Raw genomic sequence first — 18,967 nt, forward strand, 5'->3', positions numbered from 1 at the left:
AACAAGCAATCATAGCAATAACACAAGAATTAAGCAAGATCACTATGTATCATACTTCATTTAATAAAAGTTTTTGTTGGTTCCAAAATTTGGAACTAGGGGAAATTCATTTGTTTTGTTTTGAAATTTTTGGGATGTTACACATCGGGAGCACCAGTGTACTGGAATTCAAGAAGATATGAAGACTATTACTCCCATCGGGAGCGCCGGTGTGCTGGAATTATTACTCCCATCGGGAGCGCTGGTGTATTGGAATTCAAGAGGAAATGAAGACTCCTTATACCTGAAGTTATCATCTAAAAGCCTCTGAAAATACGAGTGCTGCAATGGATGGTAATCAACGGGACATTGCTCTTTTCCTTTGCTATAGATGCCTCAAAGAGTGCCGCAAATAGCAAGGATCATGAAGCAACGAAGACCTTGCTCTTTTCCTTTGCTATAGATGCCTCAAAGAGTGCCGCAAATAGCAAGGATCATGAAGCAACGAAGACCTTGCTCTTTTCCTTTGCTATAGATGCCTCAAAGAGTGCCGCAAATAGCAAGGATCATGAAGCAACGGGGACCTTGCTCTTTTCTTTTGCTATAGATGCCTCAAAGAGTGCCGCAGATAGCAAGGATCATGAAACACATACGAAAACGACCCACGGTCAAGACATGCATCGGTTGAAAGCAAAGTTGCACATACAACGGGTTTAGCAAGACCTGCAACACGAGCTGATCACTCAAACAATTTGCTGACCAACGAATAAACATACGCTTAAACGGGCAATTAAGATTTGCTACTTCAAAATTTGCCAACGGCATTGACACGGTAAAAGTGCATATATATGTACCTACCGAAAAACTTACGAACAATGGCATCAACGATGCTCAAAGGTGCATTGAGGATTGCCCCTTGAAATATACAACAACGTGTCAACGGCACCTGAAGAAAACTATAAACATCGAGTTGCTCGACTTGAGTCTACTCACGGTTTGCAAGCATCAGTGCCCAGACTTGGGGGCTACTTCCATCGGGAGCGCTGGACGCGCACCCGATAAAATTATCGGCTCTTCCAGGATATCATCCAAATCATCGGCTCCTTTGGGCCATCATCCGAATCATCGGCTCCTTTGGGCCATCATCCGAATCATCGGCTCCTGTGGGCCATCATCCGAATCATCGGCTCCACTGAGCCATCATCCGAATCATCGGCTCCTGTGGGCCATCATCCGAATCATCGGCTCCTCTGGGCCATCATCTCAATCATCGTCTCCTCAGGGCCATCATCCCAATCATCGACTCCTCTGGGATATCATCTGAATCATCAACTCCTCTATCTATGGCATCATCAGAGTCATCGGCATCAAGTTCTCGGAACTTGAAAAAGTCTACGGTGTTTGACTTGGCATTTTTACACCCTATACATAACTATTTCATATTTATCTACAGGCTTGGGGGTTACTCCCATGGGCCAGGTGCGGCCAAGGGTGGGGCCGCGCCTTCCCTACGTACTACCACGTGGCAGCTCTCCTGCGCGTGTCCTTCTGGCTCCGTCTTCGTCCCGGAAAAATAAGACTCTGGGCTTTTGTTTCGTCCAATTCTGAGAAACTTTCATGTACAACTTTTCTGAAACACAAAAACTGCAGAAAACGAGAACCGGCACTGCGGCACTCGTGTTAATAGGTTAGTCCCAGAAAATGCTAAAAAGTGTGGAAAAGTGCACATAAAACATATAAGAATTGTAACAAAACAAGCATGGAGCATCAAAAATTATAGATACGTTTGGGACGTATCAGTGTCAGTAATTCTTTCAATGTGGCTGATTTGACACCATATGACGAAGAAAACCTTGGAGCGTCGAGGTCGACGCCTTTTGAATGGGGGAGATGATGAGGACATCACCACCGAACCATTACCTCCGTCATTACAAGATGAAGACGATGCTGCTGTAAAGCTCAAGTCCAATGAATTTAGGATTAGACCCATTACAAGGGCTCGTGTGTAGCTACTCAAACAACAGGTGAACTTGTTCCTAAATGATACTTTGATCGATGAGAACTTTATACTGCCTAAGTCTTTTTACTTATGTATGATCAGGTACGAAGAGGGAGCAAGCATCGCACGAGGAGGAGAGGAGCAGCTGGACATGGAGCTGGACATGTAGTTGGACATGAAGATATCTCTTGGACGCGCGAGGGAGGAGAGGGAGGCATGCGCGAAGGAGGAGCAATTCAGGCCGGTCTCACGCCCGGCGCAACCGGCCAGCCCGGTCCCACACCCGGTCCAACCGAACGCTCCGCCGAATGAGCCTGGTGCAAACCGGCTCTCACACTTGTGCCAACCGGGCACAATTCAGTAAGCCTCTCACCCCCATCCGGTGCCAGCCCGGTCCCTGGCCCGGTCCAAACCGGATCGGTCGGTCCCTGGCCCGGTCGACCGGCCCCCTGATCGGCCGTGTCCGAGTCAGTCTTGACCAGATCCCGATCTGGGTCAGTTTTTAATGTATTTTCTCGACTTCTGGTTGTCCTGAACCCCTATATAAGTGCCCAGGACGCTCCCAAATTAGTTTTAGACCACGTTTAAGATCAACCCTAGTTCATAGTTGATTGCTTTGCAACTCTATTGAATATATACACCAATTCACATTGATCTGGTGTTTTGCTAATGAAAGTCTTGTGTGATCTGCTGTTCCATTGGGAATTAGACGGTTGCAACTTATCGCTTCGTGGTCGGCGGCTACGTGCGCAAGTGTGTGGAGTTGCGAATATCTTGCAGGGTTGAGAGTTGTTGCATTGGCGACAGGGATCGATCGAGAGACTCGTCAGCGTCATACAAGTTATCATCCACTTCATCATCGTGTATCTCCGATGTGTTCATCACGTGTTCATCACATCCACTATCACTTACTGAGAAGATCGGGCAACCCCTTGTCAACCTCTCAATACGGTAAACCGGGAAAATCATCCAACTCGAACATGCAACATGAGATGCATCCGGAATTCGTTTCTGTTTCCGATGAGCTAGAGCTTGTCATGAGAATGAACATAAGCTCCAAAGCATCTCATGGATAAGAACCAACAACAACCAAGAAACACGATGCAATGTATACAAGGTTTGTGATCTCTTCGACGATGTGACCAACTATCCTACCGAGCACAAACCTTGACCTTGCGCATTCCACTCGTGTCGGGCAAGCTCCGTCTTCATCCCTCTTCAATAATGCACATGCCACCATCTTTATCCAACATACACGCATTCATCTTCTACACCGTCTTCATCCCTCTTCATCTTCTACACCGTCTTCATCTTCTACACCGTCTTCATCCGTCTTCTTCATTGCACTTGACCTCTTCTTCATCTTGCAACCTTGACACCAATATGGCTCAAGCATTGCCTATGGACTCAACCTAAGAGAGAACATTAATACAACCGTTATTCCATAGGAATTATCATCAATTACCAAAACCACACATGGAGGCTCCATGTCCTTTCACCACAACTTTGTGCGCTTGGGTTCCCGTCGAGCTATGCCATCAGTACGCGCAGATCAAAAGGATAACTTTAATTTGTTTAGGGTACACTGCTGCTGGAGATGCCCTAATTCGCCCAGCCCAAAGCGAATGGGTGGGGGGTCTTGGTGTCTTTAGCCTGGCCTATCCTATTTGCATGTGCATCAGATTAGCAATACGAGATGCATCAGTCTGCTCTACGGTGAGTAACGCAAGCCTCGTAGCGATACCAGCTCAGCACTAAGACCCATGCAACACCCGCATATAAATCAAAGTATCCGAAGAATTAGTGCATCATTGGGTCAATTGCCATCAAGAAATCATCATATGATCCTTCAAAAGGAAACGGAATCACATCTAGAATGCCACCAATCCCTTTAGGCATGCATTGGCTCCCCACATGAGTGGAAAAAAGACACCCAATATCAACTCAATGTCATTGACATGACTGATAAATAGTGCCGGATGTATCAAAGCTACATTACTGGTGAAGAAGAAACAAGAAAAAAACCAATAGCTTAACAGCTCAGCGCACGGCAGAATAACACCAAGCACAATTACCACCATAGGCTCTGCCTCATGGTGGCAAGGATGAGGCAGAGAAAGCCGGGGCACCAGCTAGCATCTCCACGCAAGAAGGCTCATTCAGCACTAGAAAAAAGTACACACAAGCAGACAATAAGATATCATGTAGGTAATCAATACAAGATACTAGACCAAATCGATCAAACAAGCACAAATCTGTCTGTGTGAGCTGTTAAATTTGCAGTAACTTTCGTGCATATACAGTGTAGGAAAAACAAGACCATCTAGTTTTTTTTTTCTGTAGAACTAGTGTATTGTGTGAAACAGTCAAGATTGTTAACATAACTTTTTCGAAGAAAAAAATTGTTCACATAACTTCCATGTTACTTGTGTTACCGGTAATATGGATACAACTATTTAACTCCCATTCACCAAATATTGAATGAAATCCAGCTAACAAAAATTTCGGAACTAAATGATTTAACCCTTATCGGTGCTGCCTATAGAATGGATTCAAATATTTAGTTTTAATTCACTAAACATTGATTAAATCCACGTAACAACAATTTAGAAAAACGCGATTGTGAAGCAACATTTAAAGATGAGGTGCGGGCTTGTGTGATAGGCTTGGACATGGCGGTTCACAGAAGTGATTTGCCAATCATCATAGAAACAGATCGACTGTTCACAGCTGGTTCATGCCGTGAAATCAACTGATTAAGACAGGTCTCCGTTTGTCCACTGGATCTAATAAATTAAGTCGCTTATTAGTATGAAAAGTTCGTAACTTTGTTTTCGTAAAAGTGAAACAATCTCAGCTTAGGGTTAGCCCTGGCCCTGAAAATCTAACGAGACTATAGAAACTTAGTGCCAAATGGTTAGGTTTAGAACCTGAAGCTGTTTTTAAGGATCTTGAACATGATCGCCTTGTGATAATAGAGTTTATTTTTACCAAGAGTACATAAATTTTGAACGAGTTTACTTTGTCAAGGTTCCTCCTGTCGAGTCCAAGAACAGAATAGATGCAGAGTTTCTTTGAAACATCAGGAGGTCTGCTCACGCTAAGCTTTATCACGATGCCAGATCAGCTCCACTAAGAACCAGACAACGCCCCCGTCAATCAAAGTGTCTGAAAGTTCCTGTGAATTGCCATCAAACCATCATCAGGAAGTCCTTAAAAAGGGGACCAATTCACATATGAAAATATAAAATGACCCGAGTAGCTAACATCTGGCCGTCCACATACATATATAAGCTGGACAAAAGACACCCGATACAAACTCATTGTCACTCACTTGACTGAAAAATCAGTCGTACCAGAATTATCAAAGCTACATTACTGCTGAAAACGAAAGAAACAAATAGTTTAACAGCCCAGTGCAGATTTTGCAGACCATGACATAACAGCTCAGTGCAGCAGGATGGAGCTAGTATCCTGAGTAGCCTCTCTAGTTCATTGTGGTAAGGATCTCGGATGATGCAGAGGAATTTCCGTGCACCAGGTAGCATTTCCACGCAAGAAGGGTCCTTCAGGACTAGCAAAAGGAACATACAAGCAGACAACAGGATGTCATGTAGGTGATCATACAGCTACGCCAAAACGATCAACCAAATAAAACAAGACAAAAACACATATACATTGATCGATATAGGTAGCGAAATCAGTCAGCGTAAGCTTCTAAATCTACAATAACTTTCGTCCATATAGTGAGGGAAAAAACATGACCATTAGTTATTTCTGTGTACAACAAATTTATTGTGGGAAAAGTCCAGATTATTCACATAACTTTCAGAACTGGATGATTTAATCCCTACTGGTGCTGCCAATAGCATGGATTCAAATATTTATATTTAATTCATTCACCAGATATTGATTACAATCCACATAACATCAATTTGGAAAACCACAATTTTGAACTCCATTTCACTTTCAAAAAGAGTGAGGGATTTTAGAGCCGAGTTTATATCAACTGGGACTGAACCAAGGGCAGACCCATTCTACTGTGAGGCTTAATCAGTTAAAAAATAAATCCCAACCTAGAACTAGTATAAATTGGTACTAAAACAATGGACTATCTGTGAGCAAGGTTTTACCCAATTGCGAAACTTTCTTTTGACCTTCCAAACAAGCCATCCAGGCTTCTTATATTCCTTTGTAGAATATATCAGTCCTTTGTTCCTACACAACAATTAATAACCTATTAGCTCCTGGGAAAAAACTGTTACCTGGAAGAGTAAATAAGATCTGCAAGGAACCTTGAGAATAACTAGTTATGTACCAAACGTTGCGAATGCAGCAGCTCAGGACATGGTGGATGAGGCTACAAGGACCTGGGGCAAAGCCATCTAGCCCCAATTCGTCGATGGGCCGAGACCAAATGCCAGTACGGAGCTGGAATTGTGCAAAATCATGTGTTCTTGGATGTGTGTAGACGACAGTTTCAGCCATGATGGTAGGTAAGGACTTAGAGGAGACACTTAGAGACCTTTCTTCTATGAAGAGGGCACGGTCTCCAATGCTTGTTATGGGGATAAACCTTCCCAACATAAGATCAGCAAGTTTGTATACTAAAATGTGAGAAAAGGAACTGTCACTATGACCAACCACCAAGATCTCCGAGTCACATTCTACGAGATAGAGGGGGTAGCGGAGAATGTGTGGCGGACATGTGGCAATTAACTTTGGTGCTGACGGTTCCCGAGAGCCTAAGCCTATCTGATCCTGCAGGGCGTGATCTATCTGAAGAACAGTTGATGTAGCATCAATGGCAGGGGTTTGGTTATGAACCACATATAGCTTGCCACGGAATGACAAGGGTCGAACACTCCGTGGGACCTTCCAGCTTGTCACAGTCCAATGCCTGTCCTGCGAGGTAGCAAAGGCTACACGAGACTGATAATGGGATGCAAGCATGACGGAGGTGATCCCAGCATTGCAGGAAACTGAAGCACATATATTGTATCTGATGAAGAACCACTTCTCACACTCAGGTTCTTCGTTGCGATCACCGTCCAGCTGAGTGAGGAGGGTGGAAAGTGGTGGGAGCTCTACAATGTCGCCAGTGAAAGGGTGGAGGACACATATGACGGTGTCTTCATCCCTTTGGAGTAGGAGGAGGCCGTCGACACTGTCAAGTGCGCAGTGATTTCTGAACAACGGGAGCTTGACACGGACGAAGGTACCGGTGTAGAGGTTGAAGAAGCGGACGTAACCATCCAGCTTGCCATATCCGGGGTAGAGGCCGTGACCCTCGGTGAGCATCATCCAGCGGCGCGGGTGGAAGCGCAGATCGGTGACGCCGCGGCCGCGCGGACATAGGGTGCCGGACCGCCAACCGTTGCAGACGGCACGGAAGCGAACATAATCCAGGAAATCGCCCTCCAAAACAAGCCCCGCTATCAGGCGAAGCAAATCTCCAGGAAGGATCGACGCCCATGGAGAGAGAGAAGAGGCCGCCGGCATGGCAGCATCCGAAGTTGCCACCGCGGAGCGCTGGCGCTTCGTTGTGCAGGAAGTCATGGCCAGCGGGCGCGGAACCGGATCCGGGAGAGATCACGACGGTGTCATCACCGCGTGCCAATGTGCAGGTCTGATGAGACAGATAGGGAGGTAGAAGCTGAACCAACATTTCTGGTAGGAGAAGTAATCACGGTATCATCGGAAAGGGAAAGGAATATCGATCAGAGATTTTTGTTTGTGATTTGATTTGCATGGCTTTCCGGATGCAATCCGCTGCAAGTTACACTGTGTATTTGGCAAGTTCTTCACCAAAGATTTGCATCCGTTGGATGTGGAAGCCTGAAAATCAGTATCGACGGATTATGATGCTTAATTCAGCTCATGGGGATTGTGATACTGGGTTCAGGCGTTGGCTTCTGAAACCGAAGTACCGGACACTACGAGTTTCTTCAGGATGAGCAACTCTTCTCTGCCTGCTCCTCGATTCATCTTGGTAATGGCGAAAGGGCTTTGTTCCGGCGTGATGCTTGGCTGAATGCCTGAATGGAATACCCCGTCTTTGATTGCTCCAGACTTGTTCAAGCTGTAATTCAGTAAGAAGCTGACTATACGTGTGGCCCTAAATAACGGGGCCTGGATGCCAGAATTGCAAAGGATGAGCAATGAGAGAGAATTGGACCAGTTCATCGAGCTCTGAACGCGGTAAAACCCTTGAAGATGTTAACCATCTGGCCCTCCCTTAACCTTTCACTAAGTAAGTCTGGAGTGGTTTCTCTGTTGCCTAACCAAGGTTATGCCAGGCCAGCCTCTTAGCTAATCTATTTGCTGTCAGGTTTAGAAATTCAGTTACGAGTGTTGTTTTCGTCAGTAGAGTTTCAGCTACTTTCTAGGGTTTTAGATAGGATCGTTTTTTCTTGGTCTTTGATCCGATTAAAGCGCTGTTACCCGTTTAGCTCGGACGTGGGATGGCACGTTCATCATGGGCATCGTGTGACAAACACGATCGATCTCCTTAGAAAAGCTGTGAGTTGAACACAGCACCAAAAACCCTGTCTTCGTTCTGTGTCTTTCTTGAGCTTGTTCGCGAGAGAGAAATCGAGAGGTAAGAGACTACACAGCCACCCATCTTTGTTCTTGGTGGGATACTCTGCTATCTCCGGAGCAGGGTGACTGATCTTTGTTCTTGGTAGGAAACTCTGCAATCGCTGGAGCAGGGTGACTGATCTTTGTTCTTGGTGGGATTCTCTGCAATCGCTGGAGCAGGGTGACTGAAGAAAAAGATATGCTAACAGTTGCCGCCTACGTTTTGTGGAATATTCGGAATGAGCGGAATCGTCGCATTCTCCAGAGTTCTAGCCTTCTTGTTGTATAAGAGTGGCTGAACGGATAAGAGCTGAGATTGCTCAGTTTAGAGCAGATTTTAATCTCTGAGTTCTTCCAGCTTTACTGTATTTTGGTTCCCTTCTTGGAGGCGGTCTCGTCGCTTCCCTTCTTGGAGGTGTCGTCTTTGGAGTGCATGACCTTCACTCGGCGATGGTGGTTTGTTTGCCGGACTGCGTTGCCTTGCCGTCTGTGTTGGAGGATGCCGAGGCGGCAGCCTCAGGTGGATGGCTATGTGCCGGGGCGGCGGCCCCGGAAGGCGGTGCGGCAACATTTCTATGGTGCGGGGATGCGGCTTGCCACAGCTTGGGTGGCGGCCCTGGCCGTGTGGGCGGTAGGGCAGTCGCCTCGGTCGGACGTGTCCTTGAGAGGACGGTCGGACGTTATGTCAGGGTGGCGGCCCCGGATGAGTTGGTGTGATGCCCGTGGTCTGCGGCCGTTTGCCCTGTGCAGCTTGGGCTGCGGGTTGACGGTTCGTGCGGCGTTGCAGCTCGAGAGCGAGCGGTGGTACGTCGGGGCGGCGGCCCCGGAAGGTGGTGGTCTTGGTGGATGCACAGGGCGCGACGGAGCAGCGGTATGTCGGAGCGGCGGCTCCGAATGTTCGTCATCTTCAAGGGTGCTTGATCTTGGGTCACGTGGGCGATAAGGTGACTTTCGACGGTGGGCTTGGGTGGCAACGACAATGGTGTTGAGCATGGTTTGGTTGCTGCAAGACCGTGTTAGTCGGCTCCGTCGCGGCGTGTTCGAATGTCTTCAGGTTGGTCTCCTCTTGCTGCGAAGTCGAAGCTACCTTTGGGTGGTGTACGATGACCTTCGAGGGGCGGTCTGGCGATGAAGGTCCTTTTCGGCGCAGGTCTTGTGCATCTCCTCTTCGGGGCTCGTCGTCAAAATCGGAGCTACCGGCTTTTTCTTGGGGAGTCATCTGTTGCTTCGCGTTTGTGTAACTTCTGTGGGTAGCCAAGGTGGCTCGGTTTGCCCTTCGCCATTCGCGTCGTCATGTGGGTGGGTGTGGGCTTGGTCCTGTCTTTGTAGGTTTTCACCCGATTTTCACCTAAAAACCAAGCATCTTCTTCTTAATTAATGGATGAGGCAAAACTTTTGCCTCCGTTTCAAAAAAAAAAACTGTATTTTGGTTCTCTGTTCCCTCTTTCTCCAAATGCATCAAAGCATTGCTCCTGCTGTTCACGTCAAGAAAGGAGTTTCTTAAGGAATCAGGATTCCCTTCAGCCTGATGGTAAACCACAACTTACATAATTGTGCTACAAGTATCAAAGCAGCTTTATCTGTATCAAAGCCTCACCTACGTAGCAATAGATACCGCGGGAATAAACAGTGCTGCAGTTGCGAGGCCGACCAGTGAGGTGGTTGGATGAAGCCAAGCTTCGTCAGTTCGTCACGATATCAGATCATCACAAGAACCGTACAACAACGCGACTCTAAAGAACTAGCTAGTGACCTAGTGTATCATCAGTCAATTGCCATCACGATACGGTATTAGTATAATGCCACAAATCTCACACGTCTAAAAGGCACTCGCCGCCCCACTGCACAAAAGCCGCCAAACACTAACTTCGGTGTTGCTGACGTAACTAAAACATTTTGCCGGATATAGCAATGCTATATCAGTACTGAACAACAAAGAAAACAATAGTTTAACAGTATAGGGCAGCAGGGGCTGCAGGACTTGCATAAGTGCATAACACAGAGTACCACAGATTTTGTCAAAGCTAACTTAGTGCGGCGCACCAGGACGCCTCTCTCTACATCGTAGACATCCACCAGCTCCTCCACGCAACATGGGTCATTCAGCTCTGGCAAAAGCAACACAAGCACACGAAGAGATGTCATATATAGGTGGCCATATGACTACACAAAAATGATCAAACAAACAATATAAGAGAAGCATCGATCTAGGCAAGAAATCATCCTGAGCAAGCTACTAAATCTGCAATGACTTAAGTCAATAGTATATAGTGCAGGGGAAAACTTTAATACAGTACTTCAGTTTTTTGTGTAGAATTAATACATTGTAGGAAAAAGTCCACATTACAATGAACTTTCGGTTTAACCTGGCAGCATGGATTTAAATGGTAGTAAATTCAATTCACCCAACAATGATTGAAAGTTCACCTAATAAAAATTCAGAAAACCAAGAATTTGTAGTACTCCAGTTCACTTTCAAATGCAATTAGCGGTTTCAAAAGTGTGTTTATCCAATTGGGATCTGACCAGGGGAGGATGGATAGTATTACGAGGATTAAGTATTTGAGAACTGAAACACATATACTTTGATCGATCTCGGTAACAAACTCAGTTAGTATAACTGCTATATGCAATAATTTTTGTCCATACATAGTGATGAAAAAAAAACATGATCATTTAGTTTTTTGTGTGCAACTAATATATTGTGTGAAAATGTCTAGATTGTTCACATAACTTTCAGAACTGGATGATTTAACCCTATACTAGTGTTGCCAATAACATGGATTCAAATATTTAATTTTAATTCACCAAATATTGATTGAAATCCACCTGAACACAATTCAGGAAACCACGAATTTTAACTCCATTTCTTTTTTCGAAGTCCAAGATATTGACCTCACTAGTATCATTGTCGCTTATTTTGGGCATTTGAAATCACCACTTCTATAGCCGAATTTAGTTCAACTGGGACTGAACCAAGGGCGAACCCATACTATTGTGAGGTTTAAGTATTTGAAATAAAAATCCTAACTTAGAACCTGCTCATTAGAAATTAGTAGTAAAACAAAGGGACTAACTTACCCCAGTGCGGAACTTTCTTTTCACCTTCCAAAGAAGCCATCCAGGTTTACGGTATTCATTTTTAGAATATACCAGCCCTTTGTTCCTGCACAACAATAACCAATTAGGTCCTGGAAAAAAAAATGTTACCTATTCCAGTAAATAAGATCTGCAAGGATCCGAACCAGACGTTGCGGATGCAGCAGCTCATCACATGGTGGATGAGGCTACGAGGACCCGGGGCAAAGCCATCTATCCCGCATTTGTCGATGGGTCGAGACCAAGTGCCAGTACCAAGCTGGTATTGTGCAAAATCACGCGTTCTTGGATGTGTGTAGATGACAGTTTCAGCCATGACTGTAGGTAACGACTTAGAGGAGACGCTCAGAGACCTTTCTTCGATTAAGAGGGCACGATCTCCAATGCTTGTTAAAGGGATAAACCTTCCCAGCACAAGATCCGCAAGTTTGTATACTAAAATATGAGAAAAGGAACTGTCACTATGACCAACCACCAAGATCTCTGAATCACACTCTACCAGGTAGATGGGATAACGGAGAACATTGGGCGGACATGTGGCAACTAACCGGGGTAGTGACGGCTGCCGACACCCTATGCCTATCTCGTTCTGCAGGGGGTGATCTATCTGGAGAACATGTGATGTAGCATCAACTGTTGGAGTTTGGTTATGCACCACGTATATCTTGCCACGGAATGACAAGGGTCGAACACTACGAGGAACCTCCCAGCTTGTCATAGTCCAGTGCCGGTCCTGAGAGGTAGCAAAGGCTACACGAGACAGATGGTGGAATGTAAGCATGACTGTGGTGATTCCAGCATTGCAGGAAACCGAAGCACATAGATTGTTTCTGATGGAGAACCATCTTTCCCATTCAGGTGCTCCGTTTAGATAACCGTCCAACTGAGTTAGGAGGGTGGCCAGTGGTGGGAGCTCGGCAATGTCGCCAGTGAAAGGGTGAAGGACACGGATGCCGGTGTCTTCGTCCCTTTGGAGTATGAGCAGGCCGTCGACACTATCAAGCGTGCAGTGGTTCCTGAACAACGGTAGCTTGGCACGGACGAAGGTTCCCGTGTAGAGGTTGAAGAAGCGGACGTACCCACCCAGCTTGCCATATCCGGGGTAGAGGCCGTGACCCTCGGTGAACATCATCCAGCGGCGCGGGTGGAAGCGCGGATCGGTGACGCCGCGGCCGCGCGGACAGAGGGTGCCAAACCGCCAACCGGTGCAGACGGCGCGGAAGCGAACGTAATCCAGGAAATCGCCCTCCAAAACAAGCCCTGCTATCAGGCGAAGCAAATCTCCAGGAAGGATCGACGCCCATGGAGAGAGAGAGGAGGGCGCCGCCAAGGCAGCATCCAAAGTTGCCACCGCGGAGCGCTGGCGCTTCCTTGTGCACGAAGTCATGGCCAGCGGGCGCGGAACCGCGTGCCAATGTACAGGTCTGATGAGGCAGATACAGGGAGGTAGAAGCTCAACGATCATTTCTGGTAGGAGCAGTAATCAAGGTATCATCAAAAAATGGGAAGGATATCAATCAGAGATTTTTTTCTGTGATTTGATTTGCATATGTTGCCAGCCGCTGCTTTTCAAGGCTTTCCTGATTCGCTTGGATCGTTGGCGTGCCAACAAAAATATCAGATGCTAGTATACAAACGGATGCAATCCGCGCCAAGACACACTTTGTATTTGGCAAGTTCTTCACCGAAGATTTGCAGCAGTTAGAAGTGGAAGCCTGAAAATCAGTATCGACGGTCGTTAATGATGCTTAATTCAGGTTATGGGGATTGTGGTACTGGGTTCAGGCGTTGGCTTCTGAAACCGGAGTACCGGACAGGCGGACACTACGAGTTTCTTCAGGATCCCCTTCAGCCTGATCGTAAACCACAACGTAAGCTTTATTTATCTGTAATCAAAGCCTCAACTACGTAGCAATAGATCAACAGGAAAACAAAACCCGTCGCTCTCGCCAAGGGCGACTTGGGAGCGACCCTCCTCCCCTAACCCTAGCGCCGCCGGGGCCTCTCCTCTCCCGTGCCGTCGGAGGAGGAAGCTGCCGGGCAAAGCCCGGGCGGCCGACGGTGGCGGCCGAGCGGTTCTCGCGGCTCCCTCGTGTCCTCTCCTCCTTGTGTTCTCCGTGGTGTCGGAGGCCGGTGGTGGAGGGCTGGCTATGGGGCTGCGGCGTTGCCCCGGCGGGTGCGACATCTCCGGACTTCGTGTCTCCGGCCGGCAACCTTGGCCAGCTTAGGATGGTCGCCGGCGTGGGGGTTCGACCTGAATAAAGGCGGCGGTTCTAGGGTCTCTCTTGGGCGAAGATGATGACCTGCTGGAGGTCTGCCCTTCATGATCTGGCCAGAGTGTTGAGTTCCGGAAGGTTCCGCCGGCAAGTGTAACAGTGCTTTTATTGCCTGGAGTTTGCTGGATCGGTGGTATTCGGTCGTGCGCGCCCATGCTTTTATTCCGATCGTTTGGTTTTGGAGGGTGTTGCGCGAAGCTCTTTTCTGTGTTGACACCAAGTGACAGCTGATCGATGGTGAAGTCAGAAGAAGAGAATATCATGAGGCCGGATTTGGAGAACTAGCTAATGGAGGAGTCTTTGCGCTGTTGACGGGCTTGCTTGGTGTTTCGGGCTTTGCAATAGTGGTATGAAAGTGGGGGCGGCGGCACTTGTGAAGTTTGGAGTCTTACCTTTCAGGGTGAAAGCCCAAGGTCTGGCCTTAACTCGTGTCTGGCAATGTTTTTGTTGAAGGCATTGTTTTGAGAGTGGAGACAATCTTCAGGGTGAAAACCTAAGATCTTTGATCGGGCGACAACAGCGCTGGTAGCACTGCGCCCTTCTTGGAGGCGTTCCTTTTGAAGAGTCTGAATTTCAGGTGTTATCTTGGTGGTGGATGTATTACTGTTGCAAAGGCTAGGATACTGTAGCGGGATTTTTATTTCTTAGTTTTCTTGTGTGCATCTGTAATATTATTAGAATATTGCGTTATTGCAGAGGCTAAGGCCGCACATCCAACGCAGCATGTGCATCTCCGCGAGAATCATTTATTGGATATGTTGTCTTTTAGTGGGCCAACATTCTGCCCCATAAAGCATCGTCGGTCTGACAACCATCCTATAGAACTTACCTTTTAGCTTATGTGGGACCTTCTTGTCACATAGGATACCAGATGCCTGCCTCCACTTCATCCACCCTGCATAGATCCTGTGACAAACATCCTTATCGATATCACCATTGCTTTGCAACATTGATCCCAAGTGACGGAAGGTGTCCGTCTTGGGCACTACCTTTCCTTCTAAACTGACATCTCCGTCTTCGCCACCAACACCATTAAAGTTGCATCGCATGTACTTAGTCTTGGTCCTGCTAAGTGATGGCGCGTGATGGGGCTTGATGGAGTGTTGATTCCTCCCCGGCAACGGCGCCAGAAAAGTAGCTGCTTGTGACGGTAAAGTACACGTCCGTTGGGAACCCCAAGAGGAAGGTATGATGCGTACATCAGCGAGTTTTCCCTCAGTAAGAAACCAAGGTTATCGAACCAGTAGGAGATGAAGGCCACGTGAAAGTTGTTGGTGAAGGAGTGTAGTGCGGCGCAACACCAGGGATTCCGGCGCCAACGTGGAACATGCACAACACAATCAAAATAGTTTGCCCCAACTTAACAGTGAGGTTGTCAATCTAACCGGCTTGCTGAAAACAAAGGATTAAACATATGGTGTGGAAAAGGATGTTTGATTGTAGAAAACAACAGAGAACAATGATTGCAGTAGGTTGTATTTCAGATATAAAAGAATGGACCGGGGTCCACAGTTCACTAGTGGTGTCTCTCCAATAAGATAAATAACATGTTGGGTGAACAAATTACAGTTGAGTAATTGACAAATAGAGAGGGTATAACAATGCACATACATATCATGATGACTACTATGAGATTTACTTAGGGCATTACGACAAAGAACATAGACCGCCATCCAGCATGCATCTATCCCTAAAAATTCCACCTTCGGGTTAGCATCCGCACCCCTTCCAGTATTAAGTTGCAAACAACAGACAATTGCATTAAGTACTGTGCGTAATGTAAACAATACAAATATCCTTAGACAAAGCATTGATGTTTTATCCCTAGTGGCAACAGCACATCCACAACCTTAGAACTTTCCGTCACTGTCCCAGATTCAATAGAGGCATGAACCCACTATCTAGCATAAATACCTGTGGTGACCCTGCATACCACTGCATGTTGTAGTATGCCAGTCGTTGATATAACATTCACGAAGTACCATTCCGCAAATATTACATCCCTCAGAGTAGTACAACAGAACATAGCATGTCCATAACTCATTCACTTAATATTACAAGCATAATACACATATTGTCTCGGAGCTCCTCTTGGGTCCAAAGAGGGATACTCCTGGGTTCGAGGCGAACCCAACTTAACTTACAATATAGAAGTCTCATTAAGTTATACATTTATTCTCACGAGCAACTAAGTATTAAGAGTTCGGGCTGCTCGGCTACTACTACTACTCGGTGCTTCTAGGATTGATCTCCTCCGTAAGCCTCCCCGGTTCCGTAGACTATGAGGTAGTCTACGCCTTCAATACCTCCAGAGAGGTCTGGTTCTTCATAGCCGATGATCTCGGCTCCTTCATGGTTGTCGTAGTGCTCCTCCAGACAATTCAGACAATCTAAGCAATGGATTTAAGAGTGGGATGAGTACGAGCGTACTCAACAAGTTCATTATAGGAAATAGGTGTTTAATGCACTAGCTACAGCATTAGACCAGAAAGTCTAATACCAATGCAGGTTTTGATAACCATTTCTTCAAGAGATTGCTTTTATTTCAAAGAGCTATGTCCGTCAGCCTTCACCGGTTTACTAGAACTTCATGGAGCTCCTTTCCGGCCGCGTTCGTAGTTCCATATCCCGGAACAGGGAGTGACTGGTCACAGTTCTTTACACTCTGCAGAGGTGTGTTGCTTTACCCATAAGAGATCTTAACCTTGGTGCCAACCGGGCAGCTTTCCCGTCCACACTTCCTATGGTGTGAGGCCCGGTATAAGGTCTAGCCAATCATGTTCCTCCGCTACCTCGAACACCCACCCTTTGTTGCATACCCCGACCCTGGGTCCTCGCCGGTCCCATTATTCCCACTCACGGGTGGACCCCGACCACGACAACAGTTTGGGACTCGTTAACCAAACTCCTTCGCCGGTAGCTGCAACCCATCATAGACCGCAATACCGTGGGGACTTAAGGCTTCCCCAGCCTACCGCTTGTTCTTCGAGCGACAAGTGTCTACGGACTATGCCGTGGGGACTTAAGGCTTCCCCAGCCTACCGCTTGCCCTTACAGATACAAGTGTCTACGGTAAAGCGCATCCGTTGATGAACGAGAGGTGGAAACACTTTTGACTACTCCGTCCCACTCCAGATCTTATGGTTAACACGGGTATTACGGCACAAGAATCACTGAACGACATTTGTTGTTAATCCTAGATGGATAATAACCCTTGCAATGGAACCTCCACCATATCAACACAATCCATGGTTCCATTGCCAACCACATAGTCATATTCATAGTTATGAAAGTAGTGGTTTTGGTTTTTATGCAATAGTGGTAATCATAGTACTTTGCAAGTAATTTGATAAAGATACTCAAATGACATGAGCAAGCGATGAACTTGCTCGAACACCGCAAAGTTTTGCGGTTGGATGGTGTGGACTGACCCTTGTCCTCTGGTTCTGAAAAATAGCATCATTGTCCGATAAGGGCAATGGTTAAAGAAGCAATTATGCATGATTCCAGTTTTAGGGTTTGTTCCCCCCTTCCGATGTCGTTATTATTTCATGTGAGAGGTTATTACTAAGAATAATTTGGAGATACTATATTTAGAGTAAATCCAACCTTGAAATGTTGTCAAGGTTTTTTTTCTAGTCCAAAACATTAATGGACTTATTTTCATTATAAAAAATAATATGTGTGATTTAAATGTTTATTTAAATCATCAAATTATGACTTATTCATATTTGTCTTTAATAATTCTCTTTAATATTTTATTTAGGTAGAGAATTTTATGCTGATCAGTTTTCATATTTTTAATTATTTTTTTAGAGCTATTAATAATTTTCTATGATTTTTCAAAGTTTCAGCATTTTTATTTGTTTGTGAAAAGACAAAAACACCCGTGGGCCCACCTGTTGGTGCAACCTAGTGGTTAGGTCGAACCGACCGGCCTGGTCCGGCTCGACCAGCCCCACTCCTCTCTCTTCCCCTCACGCGCGACCGAACCCTAACCCTAACCTGCTCTGGCGACCCGCGTCGCCTCCGCCGTCGCGGCTCGTCTCCGGCGAGCTCCGCCGGGCTTAGCCTCTGCCATGCTGCGCAATCGACGCGCCCCACGACGGCGGTCAATCCTATCCGCGTCGATTTGACGCGGGTGACCTGCTGCTCTCGTCCTCGACCCTCCTCTGGTGCTAGGGTTTCGAGATCTGCTCGATCCCGGCGTTCCTGGTGCTCCTAGTGCTCGGACGCCGCCCTGGCTACGCCGCGGTGGTGCGGTTGGTGCCGCGGTGCCACCATGGCCTGGCTTGGCCCGGCGCCGCCGCGCTCCGGCGTGTGCCGCCGTGGCCGCCATGGCCTGGCCTGCCTACTCGACCCTGGTAAGTGCGCCATCTCTTCTTCTCTACATGTTCTTTTTCTTCTCCTCCTTCTCCTAGCTTGGTCATAGGCCTGCCTCTACTCATAGAGGTGTGGCTGTGCCCTGATGTTGTTGCTGCGTTGCTGTGCTGCTGTGTCATGGTGCGATTGCTCTACTGCTTATGCATATGCTGCTGCTGTGCTGCTACCATGGCCATTTCTTCTGTATCTAAGCTTGTGCTTGTGCTGCTGCTTCCCTGTGCTTCTATTCTTGATGCTGTACTTGCCAATTACTCAAATGTGTTCATATATGCTGCACTGGCTTGATTGCAGTGTGCAATCCTTGCAAGTTTGCAAGAGCCAGTGCCTCTGGTGTGCTTTCCTGTGTGATATAATTCATGGAAATGCTCCATTGAGCATAAATGTGCTTGCACAGCTCTATCTCTTGATGAACTGCTACTGAATACCATCATATCTAGCTTATTTGATTATCTGCTATGTGATACGTCTCCGACGTATCGATAATTTCTTATGTTCCATGCCACATTATTGATGATATCTACATGTTTTATACACATTATATGTCGTATTTATGCATTTTCCGGCACTAACCTATTAACGAGATGCCGAAGAGCCGATTCGTTGTTTTCGATGTTTTTGGTTTCAGAAATCCTACAAAGGAAATATTCTC

General features: G+C 46.6%; 1 protein-coding gene and 1 long non-coding RNA gene across 2 annotated transcripts; both read right to left on the reverse strand.

The window, feature by feature from the left end:
* Window positions 1-10,443: 10,443 nt before the first annotated feature.
* LOC124700093 lies at window positions 10,444-11,727 on the reverse strand. The gene is made up of 2 exons (XR_007001626.1): window positions 11,642-11,727; window positions 10,444-10,668 (listed from the first exon to the last, which is right to left on the reverse strand). It is a non-coding gene; the product is annotated as an uncharacterized LOC124700093 (long non-coding RNA).
* A 17-nt stretch (window positions 11,728-11,744) lies between these two features.
* LOC124697084 lies at window positions 11,745-13,124 on the reverse strand. The gene is made up of 2 exons (XM_047229720.1): window positions 12,208-13,124; window positions 11,745-11,751 (listed from the first exon to the last, which is right to left on the reverse strand). Exons 1-2 carry the CDS (start codon window positions 13,122-13,124, stop codon window positions 11,745-11,747), a joined length of 924 nt encoding a protein of 307 aa, XP_047085676.1.
* Window positions 13,125-18,967: the final 5,843 nt, after the last annotated feature.

The sequence above is a fragment of the Lolium rigidum genome, chromosome 3 (genome assembly GCF_022539505.1).
Source record: "Lolium rigidum isolate FL_2022 chromosome 3, APGP_CSIRO_Lrig_0.1, whole genome shotgun sequence".
Classification (NCBI taxonomy): domain Eukaryota; kingdom Viridiplantae; phylum Streptophyta; class Magnoliopsida; order Poales; family Poaceae; genus Lolium; species Lolium rigidum.

Coding starts and splice junctions, on each gene's coding strand:
- LOC124697084 (XM_047229720.1), bottom strand. CDS start 13,124: ATGATCGTTGAGCTTCTACCTCCCTGTATCTGCCTCATCAGACCTGTA.